The sequence below is a fragment of the Mus caroli genome, unplaced genomic scaffold, assembly GCF_978045245.1.
Source record: "Mus caroli unplaced genomic scaffold, Mus_caroli_1 scaffold_13, whole genome shotgun sequence".
Classification (NCBI taxonomy): Eukaryota; Metazoa; Chordata; class Mammalia; order Rodentia; family Muridae; genus Mus; species Mus caroli.
In genome coordinates, this window is record NW_028227268.1 from 92,457,730 (window position 1) to 92,482,973 (window position 25,244).

Genomic DNA, 25,244 nt, shown 5'->3' on the forward strand with positions numbered 1-25,244 from the left:
AGGTAGAATGAAATACATGGCACTCTAAGCAGTGGTTTCCTTAAGAACAAAATACACCAGGCACACAGAATTGAAGAGCTGAAAGACAAACACTTAACAAATGAAGCACTTCTGATTTTAAAAAGCCATCTAAAAATAGTACGAGAACAGGCTGTCAAATGACAAAGCTGTTTCAAATATGTCAAAATGCATCTAAGAAAGAACTATGGGAAGCAAAATATCACATCTAAGAGAGCAAGTCATAAAATGGCTCCTTATAAGTTAAAGGATGTTAAGAAATAAAATGTTGGTAAGACCCAACAACCTTATTCTTGACTATGAAAGCTTGCAACGTCACCATGCCAAAACAATGTTAAGCAGAAGCAGTAACTATCCAAACAGTCCCATTTTCAGAAATTCAGCAGAACAATGAAGTGCTGGGAAGAACAACGGTCCTAGGACTACTGCAAGCTCTGCTGTGTGACTCACTGGTTTCTCTACCATTTCTGCTTAAGAGCCAATAACAGTAGTCTTCAATTCAAGGGAAGCAGAAGCGAGTTAGGCCAAGAAATAAATGAGTATTTCAAAACTGAATTTATAAATTTAATATTATTTGTTTATTTGTTTAGGACACAGATGTCTCCCCAGTGCTGAGATAAAAGCTGTGTAATGTACACCCAGCTTTTCAAAACTGAATTTCTTGAAGAGAAACAAAGTAACAATCAATGGTATACTTTACAATGTAGTCCCTGAAAAAGACAGGTACACAATACTATGTGTCAATCACTGTAGGTTAGTGGATCCATAGACTTTCTGAGAGCACCAATTTTAGTCTGAAGCATATATGAAGAAAAAGCCTAGTACAGATAGGAATATGTAAAACAAAACAAAACACCTTATAAATATCCACAAAATACTTCATATACTTTACTTCAGAGCCCTGGGAACACGGAAGGGTGTATTAAGTGAAAAGACCTGACACAGGGAAAAAGCTTATGTCCTAGAAAGATCTGTTCTTACAGAATCAAAAAATAGGGAAAAAAGGCATGATTAATCAAAGCAAAAGACTAGTGGGATGGTGGCATATGCCTTCAATTCTGGGGAAGCAGAGACAGGTGAAATACTGTGAGTCTTTGAGACACATAGGGAAAACAGGATGGGCTGGAAGGTAGATATAGTTGGGTTTATCTGTGTGTAAGTGTTGGCGGGGCAGAATATTTGAGCCTAGTGTTTCACACATGCTAAGCATGTGCTCACCAGAACAAGCCCCAATCTCACAGGGTATTTTTAATGATATTTTTAAAAAAATTATTTTTATTAGTTTTAAATTATGTGCATGTGTGAGTGTAGGGATGGGCACATGCAGGGATGGGCTGGTGCCTATGGAGGGCAGGCACATCCAATCTCCCTGGAGACGGAGTGACAGTAGGTCACTGTGAGTGGTCCAAAAGGATGCTGGGAACTGGGGAACCAAATTTAGGTTCTCTGCAAAGAGCAAAATGCTGAGCCATTTCTCTAGTACACCACAGGGCTCTTTCAAAGAATAATGATTGAGGAGAACCTGAACAACCTCAGTGGCCAAAAGCTAGGTTCATAAAATATCTTATAACTTGTGAACTATCCCAAAATAACAACAACAACAACAACAAATGTACGAAGCTAGGTATGGTGACACACTTCTATAATCCCAGCACTAAGAATCATGTTTAAAGCAACTGGTTTCTTTTTTACTCTGAATATCTAGTGGAACATCTGAAAGTCTTAAAAATGTGTTGTTTTTAAAGACAGGTTTTTGCTTTGTGTCCCTGGACAGCTTTCTACATACTATATAACCAAGCTGACCTCAAACTCATGGCGAACCTCTTGCTTCAGCCTCTTGATGCTAGAGTTAGATGCATGAACGATCTCACTCACATTATTACAACCACATCATTAAACTGGCAGTCGGTAGAGATTCAGAATCATGCCAGGCTGAGGGTGCAGTTTAGTTGATACAAGCACCTGACCAGCAGGCACAAGGCCCTAGGTTCAGTCTCCAGCAATTCTCACACACCCTGGTACACAAGCTTCATGTTGCTGTCATTCTTCTACAACATGGCTTGAAACACAGCAACACAGAACAGCACTAGAGAATGGGGGCAAAAGATCTAGAGTTCAAGGCTAGTCTTGGTTCTGGAGTGAAACTGAAACCTTATCTCGAAAACACATTAGACAAGGATGATGTTTTTTCTTTTTTTCTTTCTTTTCTTTTTCCTTTCTTTTCTTTTTTGCTATTGTTGAGACAGGGTCTCTAGGTAACTTTGGCTTCCTAGAACTCATGTAAACCAGACTGGCCTTGATCTAACAGAGATCTGCCTACCACACCTAGCTATGTATATTATTCTTTGAGCACCGAATTCCAGATCTCATTTTTACTGATACTCTTCCCAGAAGTCTACTGTACACATTCCCTGTGGCTTTACATTATTTCCTCTCACTAGTCACTCTTTTGCCTCTATGTAATACATCTGTTATGGTATTCTTTATCCTAAGCCCTAATATGTATTTCAATATGTGCTTCCTTTTCTTATGTCTTTATTTCTTTATTTGTATTTTGTTTTGTTTTTTTGAGCTAGATTCTCAATATACAGTTCAACTTTCCTGAAACTATGTTGACCAGGCTAGTCTCTAACTCACAGAGATCCACCTGCCTCAGCCTCCTGAGTGCTGGGATCAAGAGTGTGCATCATCATCCTTGGTTTTATATATTTATTTTATTTTATGAGTGTTAGGTCTGCAGTACATGTGTGCATAGTGCCCAAAGAGGCCAGAAGAGGGTCATATTCCCCAGAGGCAGTTATAAAACATTGTGAACTGCCATGTGGAATCAAATTCAAGTCTTCTGTAGGAGCAGTCAGAGATCTTAACTACCTTGCCGTCTTTCCTGTCCTTATATTTGTTTGCATAAAATGTTTGACCTTTTCTTTTTACAATCCAAACAAATGTATGTTAAATAGGTCTGGTTTTGTTTTGTTTTGTTTTGTTGGGTTTTTGTTGGGATTTCTCTGTGTAGTCTTGGCTATCCTGATCTAACTTTGTAGATTTACAGAGACCCACCTGCCTCTGCCTCCAGAATACTGAGATTAAAGGTGTGTAGCACCATGCCTAGCTTAAGGTAATTTTGTTTTAATGACATCTGCATGTTTGAAACTGTTTTATAATAATTCTCTTTTAAAGTTGAAGTGGTACTTATATATTAATGATTTTAAGGTTACTATTCTTGTGGATGTGTGCATGATGTGGGAGTAGGATATGCACCGTGAGCGCATGAAGAGGTCACAGACGCTCTGTGGAGTCAGTTCAATTGTTCCAGACATTAGACCTTCGGAACAAGCACCTTTCCCTGTGGCGCCAAGGGGCCGGCCCAAGAGTCCTGTTTGTATTTATTTATTTTTGTCACTGAGTATAGAGAATGAATCTGGATGGTATTTAGTGCTAGAAATTGAGCCGGGGGCCTTGCAAATGCTAAGCACACTTTCAATAAGAAATTTTACTCTCATCCTTTTTTGGTTTGGTTTGCTTGCTCTCTTAAACTTTTCTGTACCCTTCCCTTAGTTGTCCAGGTACTGCATTAGTCACCGTATACTTGTTTTTTCTGTGTCAATTTTGTTTTGTTTTACAGGATTTTTTTTTATGTGCACTGGTGTTTTACCTGCATATATGTCTGTGTGAGGGTGTCAAATTCCCTGGAGCTGGAGCTTTTGTCAGCTGCCATGTGGGTGCTTGGAGTTGAACTCAGGTCCTCTGGAAGAGCAGACAGTGCTCTTAACCACTGAGCCATCCTCCCAGCCCTTATCAAGAATTCTTTAAAAGTCTATTTGTACATAGTACCATTCCGTTTCATATGAATTTCAGTTCGCCCATTGTTGGAAGTTTTCCTAATTGTAAGATAAGAAACCTCAAGGACAACATGGTTCATAACTACATATACCACTTGCCCAAAATCCAACTAAGGGCTAAGTTCACAACTGCCTGTAGTCATTTCTCACTGTTCCATTTATATAATTTCATTCTTCACCACTAAATCTATAATCTAAAAAGCTTTAAAAAATCTGCCATTTGCAGTCACATGCAAGAAGTTCAGACTGTTGACCTAGGCCTTAGATTCGAGGCAATATCAACATGTCTATGAAAATGAAAGAAATCACACCAGTGTTTAAAATTTTGACTTATGAAAGAGAAAAGTTAATACAGACACATAAACAATGTTCTTCAGGAAATCAGTAAATAAGTGATCTCACTAGGGGTTGTAACTGAAAACAGTTAATAAAACCTAAAGAACAAGTGGAGTATTTATGCCAACAATCCCAGTACTTGGATGCAGAGGCAACTGGATTATAAGGCCAAGGCTAGTCTGGGCTACCAAGAATCTGAAGCTTGGCTACCTAACAAGAGCTTGCCTTTAAGAATTAACTTTTAAGCCAGATGGTGGTGCTGCACACCTCTGATCAGAGCACCTGACAGGCAGAGGCAGGCAGATCTCTGTGAGTAGAATATAGCCCAATCTACAGAAGTAGCTCCAGGATAGCCAAGGCTACATGAAGAAACCCTGTCTTAAAAAAGCAAAAAACAAACAATTTTTAATTTCTAAAAAGTAAACTTTAATTACATATCTTAAGCCAAATTTGCAAAGAGCATGGATACTAAAACATTGTAGGAAAAGTAATCACAGTAGACAAGACCATGTCCAGATGATACTTAGCCTGCGATGACTGCCTAGCAGCACAGACTGACAAATGATCATGTTATACTTTGCACATTTAAAATAAATACAAAAGTTTTCAACATTAGGTCTTCAATAATCATGATGTACATGCAAGGAACCAATAATCAGCAAGACAGCCATAGTTCTAAATGTTACTAGGAAATGACAAAAAGCAAGGACTGGCATTTGACTAGTTTCTATCCTAAGTGTAGTTAGTTAGTAACCCTGATACTTTGTCCCGGCATGTGAAACACAGCACTTGGAAGATGAGCAGAGGACCACTCATGCATGCTTGTTCTGTATGGGGGTGGAACGACCCACCATTCCTCTACGTGTATAGAGTGCCCTGGGAAAGACGGAAGGCCCTTACTTAAAACATTTATTTTACTTAATGAATTAAAGTACATAAAATGCCAGTTTGGGGTGTGGGAATTGGTTTGTGGAATGACAGCTCAGTGATTAAGAGCATTTGCATCTCTTACAGATGACTCAGGTTCAATTTCTAGAACCCACATGGTGGCTTACAACCACCTGCAGCTGCTCCAATTCCAAGACTCAATGCATTCTGCTGGCCTCCAAAGTCGGCTAAACACATGTAGTGCACATGAACTCACACAATCACACACAAATGAAAATAAGTAACTTTTTAAGAAGAAAAAAAGAATGGCAGATAACCACTGCATCTAATAACAAAAGAATAACTGAAGTATGGTGAGGATGACTGTTGAGATGTCTCAGTGAAAAAGCTTTGAAAAGAAAATACAGAGTCAAATAGCTTCAAAAGGGTAAAAGTCAAAGTCAAGTTACATAGAAATGAGCACATTAAAATATGAATTTGCACTGGGCACAGTAGTATCACTAGGGAGACAAAGGTAGGTGAATCTTGGTGAGTTTAAGGACAACCTGGTCTACATGCATAGTGGGTTCCAGAACAGCCAGTGTTATGGCAAGAGAGCTTGTCTCAGACAATAAATAAATAAATAATAAACAAACAAAACAAGGGCAAAGCATTTGCTTACTTAACCCATTATTTCCCCATTGTATTCACTCTCCTAAAGCACAGGGGCCAGGCCTCAAAGAAGTACTTTAATACTTACTTAGGAAATGAATTTAATCTCAGGTGCTCTGTCTTGGAATATAATATTCTTTCTACCAAGTCATAAAGTGGTCTCCAAGGTAACTCTAAATCATCTCTTGAAAGAAGTTCCTTTTTTCTAATTAAAAAAAGAAAAGAAATATATGCAATCATTTATACAGATGCACGGTTACTGCGTATATTACACAAAGAGGACAGGTAATCACAGTGTGGGTGTTTTGCCTGTCACTGGTAGAATGAGCAGTAAGGAAAAAGTTGTGCTCCTCAACACCAAGCAGCGCCTATTAAAAAAAGCATTTAAACTTGTGCCACCATGACTGGAGAGGAATTTCATACTTTTACATTTTTTTGAGGATTTATTTCTGTGTGTGAGAGTTTTGCCTGTGTGTGTATGTATATACACAATATGCACACCTGGTACTCTCAACAATCGAAGAAGGGAAGGGATATCCTAGAAATGGAATTATGGATAACTGTGATCTGGCATGTGGATTCTGGGTCCTTTGCTAGAGCCGTAAATGCTATCTCTCTGGCGCCCAAGTTTCCTGTTTTGGTACACCACATGTGTAGTTTCTACCCTTTGCTGGGTACAAGAATAGTTTATACCCCATGGAGCAAACAATAAGCATATATAAAAACCTAACCACCTATAGTTGAACATGTACAACTAAAAGCTTCACAGAGAAAATAAATTTTTAAATCAAAACATACAGTTAAACTTTGGGAAACTATTCTCAAAACTGATTCTCATTCACTAACACTTAAAAAAAACAAAATCTCTCCAGGAATAACAGAAAATAGACTTACTTTAACAAGTTGATCAAGAGACGAGCAAATCCCTGCATCATGCTGATTTCTAGTTTTGGAATTGATACCAGTTCATACAATAACTTAATAAAAAGAACATGATCTTCTTTGCTAAATTTTCTCCCATAAAGTCGGATATAACTGCAAAAGGAAAACAAAGCTGTTAAAAATTCATCTATTCAATCGTGTTCCTTATTATGTTGTCCATACTAACTAAGTTGATGTTCCATGATATAATAAATGGGAAAACACACACACACACACACAAATGATAAAATCCATCCATTGTGCTCAGCCTATTTAAAAAAAAAATCAAATAAATAAGTGTAAAAATTTATAAAGGAAATCCTGTAATGTGTTATAACATGGACAACCTGACAGACATGGTAGTGCTTATCTACAATACCAGCACTCGGGAAGTGATAATGGAGGATCAGGAGTTCAAGGCCAGTTTGGATTACATGAGACCCTTCAAAAAAGAACTCCTGAGTGTGAAATGTCAAGAAAGTAAATTTATAATGTACGGATTTAAAAGAAAAAAGAAAAGCCTATCATGAATGTGACGGACCTTAACTTCTAAATACTACTAAGTATTTTATATTTATACAAAATAATTATTCTGTACTTTAATCAACATATTATAGAGCATTTAATAATAAAGCCAAATTAGAACACTGTTGTCTTATCAGATCACATCCCCAGCATTGGAAGTAATTTTAAGGCCTGACACATTCTACCACTTTGGCTGCCAGCACAGGATATATTCTTATATATGAACACATGAAGGTACAATTTTAATACGTTATTAAACAAACACCAGTTTTAAATCCTCGTTCATAAAACTTTTCAGGACAGGAATTATCATATAAAAATCCATCCTAGTCCAAAATATCCTGGAGACGTGTTGTTGCCTCCTTCATTGGTTAATACCAGGTTGCATGCAGTGAGAATTTTGGAAAAACACAACAATATTCTAAGAATATGTTTTCATTTGGGGGCTGCAATAAACTGGCCGTAGCAGCTGACTATGTCTTATGCACTAGAGGCATGGTTTGGCCGGCTGCAGATAGCTTCTGTGATTATGTAATATTTGGAATTCTGGGAAGTTTTCAGAGGCAATAGAAAGGCTTGGGCCCAGAAACGTGGGGTTGGTGGTAGTTGTTGTTTGTTAGTTGTCAGGGAAAAAAGAACCACCACAAAATGGCTAAATCAGGCTATAACATGTGGTCACCTTTAACCAAGATGGTGGTGAAGTCACATGACATTCATCCTCTCCAACCTTAGCCAAATGGCTGCCACCATCCTGATAGGGGGATAACACTAAGATGGCAGCAAACCACAGGTTGCTTATATCAAAAGATGGAATCACAGCACATGATTCCTTTAAGATTACCTATGCATATCAATCCCATGCTATCCCATGCTGTGGTTTTTTAATTAACTTTTTCACAGATTCTTTTCTTTTTTAAAGCTGTTCTGCTTTTCTCCCTTTTCCCTTTTACAGAATCGGGTAGCTTGACTGACACAGGAGATAGTGAAAATTTTAATAAAATATGCTTGGGTCTAGAGAAGGGAGAACCATAGTCCAACTCTAGAGCCAGAACCATGCCAGAGAGTAATGTCTTACTTCTTGCCTTGAACAGCTCATGGCCATTTTCTAAGAACCCTAGAATAGACCTGGCCAGCGTTCATCATCCTGGCTAGTATTTAATTAAAACTTGCTTGAAATTTAGATCAAAATTGAGATAGTGGTCTGATTCTCACCTGGTAAGATTAACACAACCTATCTCTGCCCTAGTGCCAGGATTAAAGGTGTGAAACACCACATCCAGCCAAGGGGTTCCTTCCTTGATATATTTAAGGAATAAGAACTAATTCAAAATTTATTTCCAACAAATTACTAGATATGTAAAGTCCTAAACCACGTTGAGGATCAGAGAGAGAGAAGACAAGGCAGTGGTGACCCACACCTTTAATCTCAGCACTTGAGAGGCAGAGGCAGACAGATTTCCAAGTTCAAGACCAGCCTGGTCTACAGAATGATTGTCATGACAGCCAACAAGGCACTGAGAAGTGCTGAGAGAGAGAGAGAGAGAGAGAGAGAGAGAGAGAGAGAGAGAGAGAGAGAGAGAGAGAGAGAGAGAATGAATTATTACTCCCAAGGTCTAAAATAGAATTAAACTTATGCCTACTTCTCAAATTTTCTAACTTCCAGAAAGACCAAAAAATTCTTAATCTATTCAGAACATTTCCTTCTGGCCAAGCTGGTTTACATAGTGAGTTCCAGAACAGCCAAGAAAACATAGTGAGACCCTGTCTCAAAAAAGAAAAATAAATAAATAAATAATGAATGAATGAATGAGAATATCTCTTTTTATTTTCTTAAGCTATCTTCAATGTATTTGGCTTTTCTTTGTCATTTCCAGGTATAATACCATTGTACCCCCTACCTTTGTACAGTCAGAATGTATGGTAGAGGGGAAAGAGGAAATGGGGCCTCAGATTTCTTCTTTTGACTCTGCCTGTGAATGTTTCCTAATCATATAGTCCGGTCAAGCAAGTGGATACATGACAATAATGTATAAAGACTCTACAATTAGGCACAGTGACACACATAAGGAAAAGCCCAAGTTCTAGGTTTGTTGGACTTTGTTTCAACAAGAAAAAGTGTTAGACTTGAAAAGCCAACAACATGCTAAACAAGTTTCCAGCTTCCTGAAGCCTCTTTCTCTTACTATAATCGTAGAGAATGAAACCTACAGTCATCTACATGTTACTAAAAATGAAAGCATATTATCTTAAAAAAAAAAGGGGGGGAGGATGCTAGGCCTTGTGGCACACAGCTTTGATTCCAGCAGGCAGAGGCAAGCAGATCTCTTTGAGTTCAAGGCCAGCCTGGTCTACAAAGTGAGTCCTGGACATCCAGGGCTACATGGAGAAACTCTATCTTGAAAAACTAAAAGAATAAATCATCACTTATGTATACTAGAGATAAAAGAGGAATTCAAAATATCCCCCACTTTTGGTGACAGCTTCAGACCCTGCCAGGACTCGGGTGCCCAAGGCCCTTTACATTTGTGTTCCCTGCATTCGAATGCATAAGAACTGGAAGAACATGTTCCAATAGACTGGTAATACTGCTCTGCAGCCCACTGCATTTACAGCAGCAGACATACAATAGAAACATGAAATTCAAGTTTAATACTACATCTGAGACAGGCAGGTTTCTTGGGATTGCTGGCAGTTACACTTGCCTTCTGTTCCAGAGCAGTCAAAGACCCAATCTAAAGGAAACAATCAAAAAGTACACGGAGCTGGAACTCATACCACTAATAATATAGTGTCATTAAAAACTAAAAGTGCAACGTAATACTTGGAATACATATCTGACAAAGAATGAATATTCAAATTCAAAGTGTGGTCACTTTGCCCCTTCTTAGAATTGGGAACAAAACACCCATGGAAGGTGTTACAGAGACAAAGTTTGGAGCTGAGATGAAAGGATGGACAGAGCCGCACCCGGGGATCCATCCCATAATCAGCCTCCAAACGCAGACACCATTGCATACTCCAGCAAGATTTTGCTGAAAGGACCCAGATATAGCTGTCTCTTGTGAGGCTATGCCAGTGCCTGGCAAAAACAGAAGTGGATGCTCACAGTCAGCTATTGGATGGATCACAGGGCCCCCAATGGAGGAGCTAGAGAAAGTACCCAAGGAGCTAAAGGGATCTGCAACCCTATAGGTGGAACAACAGTATGAACTAACCAGTACCCGGGAGCTCTTGACTCTAGCTGCATATGTATCAGAAGATGGCCTCATTGGCCATCATTGGAAAGAGAGGCCCCTTGGTCTTGCAAACTTTATATGCCTCAGTACAGGGGAACACCAGGGCCAAGAAGTGGGAGTGGATGGGTAGGGGAGGGGGAAAGGGGAGGGGGGAGGGGAGGGGGGACTTTTGGCATAGCATTGGAAATGTAAAATAAGAAAATACCTAATAAAAAATGAAAAAAAAATTAAAAGTCCAACTTAATACTTGGAATACATATCTGACAAAGAATGAATATTCAAATTCCTCTCTCTCTCTCTCTCTCTCTCTCTCTCACACACACCCACACACACACACACACACACACACACACACACACACTCACACACACACACCCTGCAAACTGTTAAGACAAAGACAACTTTTAAAAGTTCAAAGGGCAGGTACCTGTTGGGGATTGGTCCTAATGCTTTGATTTAATTGGGAATCTGCTTGTCCAAACGCTGAAGGTCCCTGTTCCAAATTGGTTTTTGATCGATCAATAAAGATGCTAGCGGCTAATGGCTGGGCAGAGGGAGATGGAGTGGAACCCTTAGATTTGCTCAGGCCAAGACTCGGAAGAGGGGAGGAGAGAAAGAATCTCCTTGATTCTTAGGGTGACAGATCAGATTTAGAGCTGTGGAAGGAAAATCATCCAAAATGTAGGTGAGAAGGAATGTGGCCCCCAAAGGGGGCAGCAAAATGTAGGGGGCCGCCCAGAAGGCACAGGGCAACAAAGGTAGATCGTGGATTTTCAGAGTGTTGAGTTAGGAGTACTGGAGGAAAATCTATGGTAGTCAGGTGGAGGATTAGAACTGCCTGGCCTTTGAGTTAGCCAGGGCATTTCAAAAATAATCTAATGAGTGTGTCTTTCATTCACAGATCCAAAGAGTTCCTGGGCACCCTCGTGCGACCAGCCAGGAGCACAAAGCAATGTAGCTAAACTCATCACTACATGTACCTTTCAAAAGAGCTCATTCAGATGACTACCAAGCAGATATTTGACATCGTTATTCTCAGTAAGATAGTAAGCATCATTATTAAGCAGTAAAAGCACATTAAAACACCCCAACCTCTACTCTGAACTCTCCAACCCAGGGGCTGGGCTGCCATTCACCCAGAGGCTCTTCCCAATATAAATCAGACATTTTGGTTTCCTGCTCCTTTTTGTACCTTTGACCTCCTAACTGCTATATTTGGTTGCACTCCCCATCTCTCCATATGGTTCAGGGTCATGACTATCCTGGACTCTCCCAGATATGCCTGCCTCTCACTAGGTCTTCCTTATATCTACAATAAACTTTTCTCCTCCACCATACCTAGGAACAGTATTCCTTTTTATTTTATCCCTTTCCTTTTTATTTTCATTCATGAGCTACAGAAGACCTTGTCCAAATTACGAAGAACCACCAAACAGCCAAGAATGCCTATTATGATTTCATTTTAAAGAATAAGTGATGTTAATCTATGGTATCAAAAGTGATATGATAGGGAATTAGTTGGTGGAGGTCTTGCATAGCATACTTGAGGCTTGGGTTCCACCGCAGCATGAGATAAAACTGGATTACAGCACTCACCAAAAATCCAGCACCTGGAGGTGGAGGCCAGAAGAATAGAAATCCAATGCCATCCTGATCTATATCAGGCTAGCCTGGTCCACATGAAACCATCCCAAATCTCAAAAGCTAAAATAAAATAAACTGAGCAGCAAAAAAAGACATAGATAAAATGAGAAAAGAAACACATAGTAGCAGCCGGGCGTGGTGGCACACGCCTTTAATCCCAGCACTCGGGAGGCAGAGGCAGGCGGATTTCTGAGTTCGAGGCCAGCCTGGTCTACAAAGCGAGCTCCAGGACAGCCAGAGCTATAAAGAGAAACCCTGTCTCGAAAAACAAAAACAAAAACAAAAACAAACAAACAAAAAAAGAAACACATAGTATAGGTTAATCTTTAGGGAAGAAATATAGTGAAAGGATCTCTGCAGCAGAATCATGGAACTGTTTACAATGTTTATTTTTAAGAAGCATTTTAGATTTAAGTTTGTCAAAAATACTGGGACTACTAAATTGTAATAAACCCTGTTGGGGCTGGAGAAATGACTCACCAGTCAAAGTAATTTGTCAGCGTACCTGAGTTTGGTAACTTGCATCTATGTCAGCAGCTCACAACTGCCTCTAACTCTGGCCCCAAGGGAGTCCTGTGCCCTCTCTGTAAGCATCTGTGTGCATGTGCACACATGCATGCATAGCCAACATAAACATACTTAATTCAAAATAAATCTTAAAAAAAAAACAAGAAATTGGATTCTAAAAATGGAAGTAAAGACTAGCAACCATCATTTTAAATTCAACTTAAACTTTCACATTAAGTTTTCAGTAAGACTACAAATAAATGATATCTCAAAATACTTAAAAATCTTAGTAATTATTATTAAACTTTTGAATAGACCATTCCTTAACCAATCCAGAACATACAAATGACAAACCATCATGTTTCATCCTCCCACAGTAAAAATGACAAGACAACACAAAAGTATTTCCAGCTTTTTCCCCCTCACATCTTCACAGTATGTCACCAAATACTTTTAGATTTTTAATCTCAGAAAAACCTGGTACACCAAGAACAGTAATTAGTTAATAAAACAACATGATGTCATCAAATGTTTTTATTACAAGGAATTTTAAAGTTAATATATATATTTACTAATATATATATATTTACTGGTGATACAGATATATATATCACTAGTAAAATAAAACCACGAATCAGAGAAGCTAGAGCCCAGAGAGGCTTCCAATTCATTAAGAAGCCAATGATGAGGTTGCACTTCTGATCCTCCTGCCTCCAATGCCAGAATTAGACAAGTTCACCACGACCAGTTTTTAGGTGCCATCAAGCAATTCACCAATCAAACTATATCCCCAAACCCAATTACTAGACTATAAAGTTCTAATTATTGTCACCAATAAAGCAACATTGAACACATTCTGACTCCAAGGACTCCTCTAAATCATATTATTCCCTGATTTGCTACTGAAAATGTCCTGGCTTACAGTTTATATTATCATTAAACCATTAATTTAATTTGAAGGGGGAGGGGCAATGTTATTTCAAAACAGTAAAACTATTTATAACTGGGCCAGCAAGATGGGTCATGAAGACAATCCTCTGGGACCCAAATAGAAGAAGGGAAAAATTCTCTTACAAGTTGTCTTCTGATTTGCCCCAACCCCCAACGACCCCCCCACCCCTGCTGCCAGACACACACACACACACACACACACACACACACACACACTGACCTTTTGTTTTTTATATCTGAAATCTTATCAGGTGATAGTTTTCATCTGTAATTCCAGCAATTCAGAGGTTAGGGCAGAAGAACTGTCATGCATTTGAGTTCTACTTGACTGCATAGTGACTTCTGAGCCCAGTCTGGGATCAAATTAAGACTGTCTCAAAAAACAAACAAATCTATCAATAGCTCCTAAATAAGAGACCTGGCATGGTGGCACAAGCTTATAAATTCAGCAGTGCTAGCACTTGGAAAGATGAGACAGGAGCATTTGAGATCACAGCTAGTCTGAGCTACATAGCAAGAATGGAAACCTCTTCTGAAAAAAAAAAAAAAAAAAGCCTTCAAACTAACAATAAAATTGGGTCAAATTAAACAAACTGGTTCTAAAAGACAGCTTCCAATATACTACTCAGCAAAATTGGCCTTAATGCTACTATTCTTTTCTAGTTATTTCTCTCTTGAACTATGGATAAAGGAAATATCTTCTTCCAACTAGCCAAGGATGAGTGCTGGGATTGTAGACATGTACTGTGATGGCCTGTTTTATTTTGCTCTGGAGCAAGAACTAAAATTTTTGTGCATTCTAAGCAAGCACTCTAAAAAAATTTACAGGAAACAATTTCTTGAATGTTTTATTAAATGTTATTTATGTGCTAGAAATGCACCAGGCAATGGAAACTTAAGAATAAATAACAAACAGCCTTGAGGCATACTGCATCAAAAGTTAACCATTTCAGTTTGATGCTCCTGAGTATAAATTTAATATTTATATGGCTCATTTACTCATTCACTTCTATTTCCCCACATTAAAATCCCCCAAATTAAAAGACATTTTCTGAAATCTGCTTTACTGAATTAAATTCTACCTTAAGACTTACAGTCAAGAAGCCTTCTTTCTTTTGCACAGACATATAGCTAATAATAAAAGGATATCTGTGGTCTTCGGGAAATTTGGCTGTCACAAAGTTTCTGTAACTAGCTAGACATGTTGCTATACACCTATAATCTTAGCCCTTAGGAGGCTGAGGCAGTTTCTGTGACTTCAAACCCAGCCTGGATTACATCAGGAGATCCTACCCACAAAATAAAATAAAGCAAGTTTGGGCTGAGGAGATGGTTTAGTGGCTAAGAATGCCTGCTAAGCAACCTCAAGGACCTGAGTTCAAATCTCTAGCACCCACATTAAAACAAAACAAAACACACACAACACAACAAAACAAAACAAAAATAGGGCATGACCAAATATTAAGTTACCACTGAAGAGTGAGGGGCACAGTTAAAGGAGGACAACTGCAGAATCCCTGGGGCTTTCTGTCTGCCAGCCTAGCTCCAGATTCAGTGAGAAACTTTTTAAGAAAAGAAGGCAGAAAGTAATAGAGTATGCAGACACCCTCCCCTGGCCTCTGTGTCACACACACACACACACACACACACACACTTTTATGTGCGCTAAGCTTGGCAGCCCCTGACTATTATATTACCCTGTTAATAGAAAGAGGTGGAGACAGAAATCTTGGGAACTCACTGATTAGACAGTCTAGGTGAGCTCAAGATGCATTTAGAAAATAAAGTGGACAAACAACAGAGGAAGACGGGTGGTGGTGGCGCACGCCTTTAATCCCAGCACTTGGGAGGCAGAGGCAGGCAGATTTCTGAGTTCGAGGCCAGCCTGGTCTACAAAGTGAGTTCCAGAACAGCCAGGGCTATACAAAGAAACCCTGTGTCAAAAAAAACTAAAAAAAAAAAAAAAAGAAAAGAAAAGAAAAGAGAGATACCAGAATCAATCTACAACCTTCACATTATTTCTTGTATTCTTGTAGCTCAATCAGTAATTGCTGACTCTATGAGCTGAGAACAAAACAAAACAACAAACAAACAACATGCCATGCCAGTAGCAAAAAAGCTGTGAACTTGGGACTGATTAGTGCCCTGACGGTTATCACTGTCTACAGGATTCCAAGACAGCACTTGCCTCATCACAGAAAACAACATGCTGGTGCTGAAGTTCCAGAAAGATCTGAGGCTCCCTCACCACTAAGAGGAGACAACAGACACTGTAGGCTGATGTGCACAGCAGCATCACAGAAGTCCTTAGCCCCAGAGCCAAACCTTACAGCCCATGTTTGCTTGTTTGGTGAGTTCCTAATTAACATAATTCCCCAATTCAATAGCCCAGGCTAGCCTTCAAGTTTCTATACAGCCCAACTTATTCTCAAACTACCTAAACCATCATACTCAGAGAACTTCTTTCTACTTAATTTCTTTCTCTTTTTCTCTTTCTTCCTTTAGAAATATGGTTTCTCTGTGCAGCTCTGACTGTCCTCCCATAGACCAGGCTGACTTTGAACTCAAAGATACTCTCTCTTTGCTTCCCAAGTGCTGAGATTAAAGGTGTGTGCCACCAGGCCTAATTTCTTTCTTTTTTTCTTTTACCTGTTTAATCGATTCTTTGGGTGTTTCACCTCATGCTCCCTACTCAGTCCCACTCACCTTCCTGTCCTCTTATAACCACATTTCTCCCTTGCAACCGCCCCACCAAAATAAAACACGCACACAACTACAACAAAAACAAAGCATGGAAAACATATCATGTATGTCACAGTGTGTCCCACAATATATTCCTCTGTCCTCACATCTTCACTTGCAAAGTTTATTGTAATGAGTCATTGGTCTGGTTTGAGACTGTGGCTTCTGTGATGCCCTCAATACTGGATCCTGATCAAGACTCCTCTCAGTTATCCAATTATTACCCTGTGCCACAAAGATTCTGCCCTTTCCACATCTCAACCATTCGCAGATGATAAAAGATTTTTGGGTGGGCCAATTCAGAATACTGGATGTGGGCCTGGGTGGTAGCTGAGCTAGTCAAGACTGCTAGCTTTCCCTTATCTGCACCACCACAACAAATACTCTAACACTGCTCTGGCTAGGTCACCCAATGTGGACATCGGCAGGAAGCAGGGACAGCTCTCCTGTTCTCATGCCAGGTCACCTGCATCCACACTTCCAGAGCCAGCCCCACTGGGCTACCTAGTCAAGGAACAGGGCCTACTCTCCCAAGTGATGAAGCCTATGAGGGGGCTGAATCAGCTCTCCCATGCTCACACCCTCGGGACTGGCTCACTTTTGTCCCCTCCATAAAAGCCAGATCTACTGTGCTGCCCAGTAGAAGTATAGGGCCCACTCTCCTGTGTGTTATAGCCAATGAGGGGCCAGAACTACCTCTCTCAATCTCATGACCCTCCGGGTCAGCTCTCCCATCTGCACGGGTTCAGGGGGCACCCCCCACACACACACTCACACACAGCACCTCACAGCAGAGGAGTGTCGTGACTAATTTCCTAAGTGGGTATAGAAAGTCCCACATACAGGCCAGCCCAGTATCACAATATTTTTATTTAAAATGAGTTTATAGATCCCAGAGTCGCTAAGATTCCTTTTAGCTCCAAAGTTCAATGCTGCTAAAAAGTTGGAGGTTGGGAGGACATTTATTCAACATCAAAAGACACAAGTTGGGAGAGGGGGAGAGGATAGAAGGGGATTCAGAAGAGGACATGGGATCCCTTGGAACGGGAGTTATGGATGGTGATCCATCTGATGGGGGTGATGGGAACCACACTCAACCACTGAACCACTTCTTCAGTCCCTTGTTTCACTGTCTGGATATTTTGTTGTTGTTGTTGTTGTTGTTGTTTTCTTTTGTGGGATCTTTATTGTTATTTTTTGAGACAGGGTCTTATTGTACAGTCTTGGCTGACCTAGAACTCAGGTAGACCAGACTAGCTTCAAACTCATAAAAATCTACTTGCCTCTGACCTTCAAGAGCTAGGCTTTAATGCCAACACATCTGTCTCTTATTTTATTTATTTATTTATTTATTTATTTATTTATTTATAGATATGATCTCAATGTTAGCCTAGCCTGTGCTCAAACAAACCTCCAACCAGAGCAGCCAAGATAGGCAACAATACCAGGAGAAACCCCATAGGAACTTGGTTCAGATTCTAGGTTTACCAAATAACTGGTAGATCTAATTAAGTTTAAGTCAAATTTAAATAAAGGATTAACTTCTGTCTGTAAAGAGACACCATGACTAAGCAACTCTTATAAAGGACAATATTTAATTGGAGCTGGCTTACTGGTTCTGATCAGTCCATTATCTTCATACCAGGAGGCATGGCACTATGCAGGAAGACATGGCGCTTGAAGAGCTGAGAGTTCTACATCTTGTGCCAAAGGCAAACAGAAGATTGACTCTTCCACACTGGGCAGAGTTTCAAAGCCCACCCCCACAGTGACACACTTCTTCCAACAAGGACATACCTCCTAACAGTACCACTCCCTATGGGCCAAACATACTCAAACCACAACTTCCGAATTCACTGGGAGGTGATAAGCAATGAACACTAAACTGAGTCATATGAAACAGATTTCTGAAGCAGGGCCTCCATAGGCCCGTAAACCTGAGACCTGAAGAAGGACTTCAAGTTTAAGGCTAGACAGAACAACAGAATAAGTACAAAGAAATTCTGGCAGTTCAGTGAGATGCTGGCTCAAAATACAAGTAAAATGGAGTCTGGAGAGAGAGCTCAGTGGTTAAGAGCACTAGCTGTTCTTGCAAAAGACTCAGGTTCAATTCCCAGCACCCACATGGTAATTCACAGCTGCCAATAACTACAGTTCTAAGAGATCTGACACTTTTTGTGGTTATTAGGAACTCATTCATACAGGTAAACACTCACACACATAAAATAAATCTTTTTAGAAAGTTTAAGGAAGGCTGGGGAGGGACACTTGCCTAACTAACATGCATGAGGCTCTAGGTTTAAACCCACAGAGGGAAAATAAAGAAGATAAGTGGACTAGCAAAGGAGCATAGTGGGGTCCACCTGTAATCTTAGCATAGGGAGACAAACCAAAAGGATCAAGAATTCAAGAACTGCTTCTACTATGCAGGCCAGTGGGAGTTTCCAGAGATCCTATCTAAAAAAGAGCTTTAGCCTGAGTACATAGCAAGTTCAAGGACAGTCTGAGATATACACACACACACACACACACATATATATATATATATATATATATATATAGATAGATAGATAGAGAGAGAGAGAGAGAGAGAGAGAGAAAGACCCTGTCTTAAACAGCACTACCACCACCAAAAACCCATTTGCTGCCACCAAATGTATTATAATCCAGTATACATCTATATAAAATTAAAAGTCATGAACAGTCCATCTTTAGTTACTAATAAACGTTTCTTAATGATTATTTTCTCATTTTTTATCCTATTATATGGAAATTAGATGATGCAATGAATGTAAATGAAAGTTCCAACTAGCCCCCATTTTTACAAAAAGTGGGCCAGGGAGATAGCTCAGTACATAAAGGGGCTGGGATACCAAGCCTGGTGGGCTAGCTGAGTTTGCTCTCTGAAGCTCACAAGGAGGAGCTGAAAACAGACCTTTTGACCTCCAACCCAGTCTGGGGGTGGGGGGCACTGTCATCTGAACACACACAAGGGGGTGGAGGATAGTGAAAGTAAAAAAATAAAAAAGATTACTTTTAAGTAAAAGGCCTTAAAATAGTTCTTGGGTTGAAGGTATGGATTAATAATAGAGCCAAAGGCACACAAAACCCTCAGGAGGTTGAGGCAAGAGGATGGCTGTTAAACAGAGAGTTCCTATTCAGCTGAGGGATAAAACCTTTTGATTATGTATCAAAAAAAGTACCTACCCAGCTTCTTTCACAAGGTAACTTTTCCCTGCTTACATAAACTAGGAACTCCATCTGCTACATGCTAACAACAAGTTGTCATTCTGTTTGCTGACACCTCTGCAAGTATTCGATTTGCCTTCAGAACACAAACTATACCAAGCTCTTTCAGAGGTTTGAAAGTGTAACTCTGATACTTGCCTACCATGTTCAAGGTTAGGCCCCATTTACTCACTGCAAAAGTAAATCAATCCATTCACTCTTTAAGAATCTTCCAAATAGGGCTAGAGAGGTGACTCAGAAGTTAAGCCACTGGCTACTTTTTCAGAAGACCAGGGTTCAATTCCCAGAACCACATGACAGCTCACAAATGTCTGTAACTCCAGTTTCAGGGCATCTGACATCCTCATAAAGACAAACATGTAGGAAAATCACCAATACAGATAAAATAAAAATAAATTATTTTTTAAAAAAGAATCTTCCAAAAAACATCAAGTTCATTCAAGTGGAGAAATAAGAAAAATATGTACCTATATTTATGTTTTTTAAATGTATTGCTGTAGAAAACCTCTACATTTCATTGTTGACAAAACAAAACAAAACAAAACAAAAACCACTAAACACCTATTGAAACCAGCCCAGATTGCTAACATATTCATTCCTTTGAATGGTCAACAAGGGAAGACCATGAAACATTTATGACAAATCTTGTTTACAGTAGAATACTAGTCTCACACCCATTTCACAGCAGTAAAGGTAATAGGTTTTTTCCTTAGAAAGAAAATTCCTTTGTTGCCTTCTAGTCCATTGCCACATGAAATGCAGCAGCCATCCACAAGTGACACAAAGGACAGTGAACTCCTGTTTTCCCATCTGTCCTACCACGAAACCCTGAAATCTCTATGAAACTGTAAGACAAAATAAATCTTTCCTCCCTTAAAGGATTTTTAAAAAATATGTAGCTTATATTTTTATATATCTTATATGTTTTAAAACAATTTAGTATTCAACATTAGATATAGGATTCTTAGTTATGGATAGCAGTAAATGATCATTAATGATATTTTAGCATATAAAAGGATATGCATATAAAAGTTGGACAAATTTTTATGTATTATTTGATTCTCAAAATACTCATTAATATGCTTGATGTATAAAATGCATTTAAATAACAAAAATTTAAGAAAGAAAAACAAACAAAAGAAGAGTCACTACAAATGAATCCCACTTAACAGAAAGCTGACAAATAGAAAAATGGTTTCTGAAGATGAGTTTATTGGAAAGCACTTCTCAATGTTCATTCATTCATTTATTTATTCACAGTTGGGTAGTGTGCCTCACACTCTGTAAGACTGTGGGAGGAAGACCACTACTCAGAATGTACTTCAGGGTGGACATACTTGTGTAGTTTGTGAGACCCGGAGTCTCAGAACTAGCACTCGTGTGTGTGTGTGTGTGTGTGTGTGTGTGTGTGTGTGTGTGTGTGTTGGGGTGGGGTACAGGGTGTGGGGACATGGACCACAACTAGGTGTGCATTTCAGATACAATGGTATTCTACAATCATGCAGCAAAAACAGATAGTATGCCTGTCGCAAGAGGTATTCAGGCTTCAGGCCATCTAATCCCACTGTTTATGGTTTACTGACTGCCTTTCTTGATGCCTCAATACAGGAGTTAATTATATATATTTAAAAGGCTTCATTTAGAAATCATATTTCTCACCAATTTTTTTGGTAGAGCTACTCCTTTGCTGGTGTGTCCTGAACAACAGCAACAACAACAATAAACGGGACACTAAGAGAAACAGCATGTTGGAGCATCCAAAAGGCAGAAATCTTTCACTGATATGTCTCACAAATCAAAAACACTTCTCAATCCTTTAAAAGAACCAAAAAAAAAAAAAAAGTATTAGAAAAAGATTAATGCTACTTCTACTATATTGTTTTAACCTATCTGTCTCAGTGTTTTCATTTTTAAAACAGAAGTAATTCCATGCTATACTTATTGCCCCTGAACTGAGTCTAATTTCTAAAAGGATAAAAGATGCTGTATGAAAAATCATTAATAAACCCTTTTTAGACTGGTGAGTTATTTCCTACCCAGCCTGATCACCTGACTTCAAGCCCTAAAATCCATCTGGTAAATCTTTATTTGTCTGACTTATTCGAGCATGTATGGCACAAGTGCACATGTAGCAAGACACACATCCGCCTTTTAAAAGTGCTCTGTCCATGAGGCTCCATTATAGTAAACCTTAGACAAAGCAATGGAGATCTAAGAGGGGGAACTCAGAAGTAAAATCAATCACAAATTTTCCAACTCACTATGGGTTAATAATTGCTGGTAAGTGGTGTTCATTATGTTATTGTCCTCTTCTATATGTTCGATATTTTCCATAATAAAAATATCAGAGTCAACAAGATGGATCCTCAGGCAAAAGCCATTTGGCAACAACCCTAAAGGCCTGACTTTGATCCCAGGAAGCCGAGCAGGAGAGAGCTGTTCCTTAGAGCTGTCCTCTGACTGCCCCTGCACATTAATAATAATAATAGTAATAATAACAATAGCAAGGATAATAATAGAGTAAAAAATATTGAAAATGTACAAGGCAAAAAGTTTTGCATTTTAAAAAATGAGAACCAAAAATGAGGTTCTGGCACAAAGAACCAATTATCAAGTCAAAGGTAAACTTGCTATTTCTGAATGATTAACTGCTGGCTGGCATTTGGGAGGTTAAGGCAGGGGTCAGGAGTTAAGAGCAGCAAGTTTGGAACAGGTCTGGGGCTACTAGAGATCCTGTCTCAAAAACAAAAGCCAGCCAGCCATGGTGTCTCATGCTGGTAATTCCATCATCGGGAAGAGCAAAGGGTAGGGCCATCCTATGGATAGTTCCAGGCCAGCCGAGCCTACCTAAAACCTTACTGGGAGGGAGAGGGTGTCATAACTCCTTTTTAAATATTTAATAAATAGCAAAATAGTATAATATCAGAGCAAAAACAGTTCCCAGGAAACACTCTCATTTCATTTACAAGCAAACAAAAGGACATGATTAAATAAGTTTCTCACATCTTCAGAACTGGTGAGGAAAACATGAAATCTACTACATTTCTTCTAGAACATAGCAAACATGATCACGTCAGGATTATATAGATGTTAAGCAAAACACTAGGCTTTTAAAAATGGGGAGGGTGAGCACAACTATAAACAAACATGTCACCTTAATACGTCTTGCAGAAGAAAAACACACACCCAAGATCACAGCATGCCCTATCAAATTCAAAATGTCACATGACAATGCAATCTCAAGAATTAGTTTCCAGTATTTAACCACTATTCCAAAATTAAAGTCTACATGACAGCACTTGTTACATAAAACAGGAGTCACCACCATTAAGCCATCTAAACAGCAAATCTGCTCTACACATCAAGCATGGTAACTCCATTATATTTCTTGGTAATATGTTTACTTTAGCCAAAACAGCAACAAAGCCTAGTGCTAATTTACCAAACTCATTAACCAGAAATTGGAAAATAAACATTTAACTATGCTTATAAATCCAAGCTGGATGTCTTCACAAATTGACATATACATACACATATTATACACCAAAGAAAAGTTGCATATATTCCCTGAAAACAATATTCCTTGGCAAGTCTATCAAAGTGACTAACAAACTTTATTTTTACTGTGCTCTAGTTACACAAACACCTAAGGAGAACACACAAAGTAACTCAATTTTAATCCTTTAAAAAGAGGGTTTTCTTTGATTACATTGATCTCCATGCTTATGGATCCTTAATACCATAAACTTCTTTATAATCCAGTGAACAGAGCTGTTAATCGTGACACTTTATGGTCACTCTAAGAAAGACAAATTAAGTGCTTTCGTTTTGCATCTTTTAAGTAAAAGAGCTATTTTCACTCAGTTGAAGAGTACAAAAAAACTTGTCAGAAGTCTCCCCAGTAATTAGCACATAAAAATTATCCCGAAGAGAGATACAGCCCACTATTGTATTATAAAACCCTGAGTCATCACCCAGCTCACTCAGCAGATTCTGGTGAACACAAATGACATGTCCTGTGCAATCACTTATCCGTAACCATATGCATAAACATAGTCTTACCAAATTATATGTAGCGTACCAAACAAAACAGCCAAAATCTTATATAATAAGTTCTGCCAAAGTAAAGGTGCGCATAGAGCAAATGACCTACCTCTCCAAACTTTTTGCTCCATCATTACTTTTCCCCAGCTCTAATTTTAATGACACTATAATTTGCGGCTAGTGCGTACGGAAAACAAAAGAACTCCTAAAGTTGGTGTTAACGTTAACATTTATTTATCTAACCAACTCAAAACCACACAGTCTGGCCAACAAAGCCCGGGATCAACCTAACAGCGCTCTTCACTATTTGCCTTAGAATCAGCGAAGTCTTGACCGAGGAAATGTCACAACAGGAACATACACTTTTCCTAGAATTCTAAGACAACATTCTCAACGTCTACTCAATCCGAGAATGCGCTGACTGTCCATTTGAAACGAATCGTTTCAATTAAATCCAGGAAGCCAGAACAGCAACCCAGACCCCCAAGAAACATAGTAACACAGAAAAACACAACACACACACACACACACAACCTCTTACTGTCCCTACTTCCTACGGTAAGAAGTGTAAAGGCGTGGATCGACGAGGTAGGCAAAACAAAAAACAGAAGCAAGGACGGGAGTCGCTTCCCCAAAGACCGAATCTCTCTATCCCGCAGCTCCACGCGCAGAACCCCAGGGAGAACCAATGGGAGCCGCTCGTCCTTATGCCCGGCTACGCCTGTGGCTCCCCAGAGCCTGGCACGTCAAGAGAAAGGACCAGAACGCTGATCGTGAGAGGCGACCGACAGGACCCAGAAGTCCCACAGAAAGCAACGAGGAGACTGGGTCTCCCCGGGCTCGGCCGCGCCCCTGGAATCCTGCACCAGGTCAGCGCCGTCTGGACAGAACAGAGTTGAGCAGCAGCAGCGCAGACAAAAGAGCCCGGCCCGCCGACGGCTTCAGCCCACTTACGTGGAGAGTTTCCGCGTCCAGAAGAGGCCCCCGGGCCACAGCTCTTGGAGCTGCACAGCCCGGCCCAGGTTGCTCTTGATCTGCGCCAGCTGCACGTCGGACTCGGCGTCCAGCCGCTCGGCATAGGGCAGAAGCTTGTTGTACACGATCTCCTTCTGCGGGACGAAGGCCCGCGGGCCCAGTACCGGCCGCCCGCCAGGCTCGGGGGGCTCCCCGCCGCCCGCCCGCTCCGGAGCCTCCATTAGCCCGGGGCCGCCCCCGGCCCGACCCCCGGCCCCCGCCCCGCTGCGGGCTCAGCCTCGTCCGCGTCGCCTCGCCCTCGGCCCGACCGCTGGGCCCCCCTCCCGCCCCGGCTGCCCGGCGCGCTGCTGGACCCCGCGCGGCACCCGGTTCGTTGGCGGTGGCAGCGGCTGCTCGGCCCGGACCACTCCGGCTCTTCTGGTGACGCCGCAGCCGCAGCGCCGGGAGGTTCCGGACCGGCCTCAAGTCACTTCCGGGGCGGGGCCACGAAGGCGGGGAAACCTGGCTGCTTTCTCGCAGTCAGCGGAGTTTGGTGTCAGCGGCTGGGGTTGCTGCGCGAGGCTGCCCGGGAGAAACAAGAGACCCTACGCCGCTCCAGCAGGATCCAGAGGCACGGAATCCGACTACCTCTCCACGCTCAGTATCCTCTCTTCTGGGCCAATTTACGGAAGAGCAGCTTGTATCCCAGCTGGGGGCGGGAGTGTGGACAGAGAAGCAG

The 25,244-nt window shown here is 40.4% G+C and overlaps 1 protein-coding gene across 2 annotated transcripts in view; it reads right to left on the minus strand.

Annotated features, from left to right (window-relative positions):
* The window catches only part of Psme4 (proteasome activator subunit 4), a 105,035-nt gene extending 80,266 nt beyond the window's left edge, over positions 1 to 24,769 (minus strand). For both annotated transcript variants that reach the window (XM_021178408.3, XM_029483959.2), the window contains exons 1-3: positions 24,506 to 24,769; positions 6,627 to 6,767; positions 5,821 to 5,937 (exon numbers count right to left, since the gene is read on the minus strand). In XM_021178408.3, coding sequence (XP_021034067.1) covers positions 5,821 to 5,937; positions 6,627 to 6,767; positions 24,506 to 24,747 — 500 coding nt within the window. In that variant the 5' untranslated portion in view covers positions 24,748 to 24,769. The remainder of the gene's footprint in view (positions 1 to 5,820; positions 5,938 to 6,626; positions 6,768 to 24,505) is intronic.
* Positions 24,770 to 25,244: the final 475 nt, after the last annotated feature.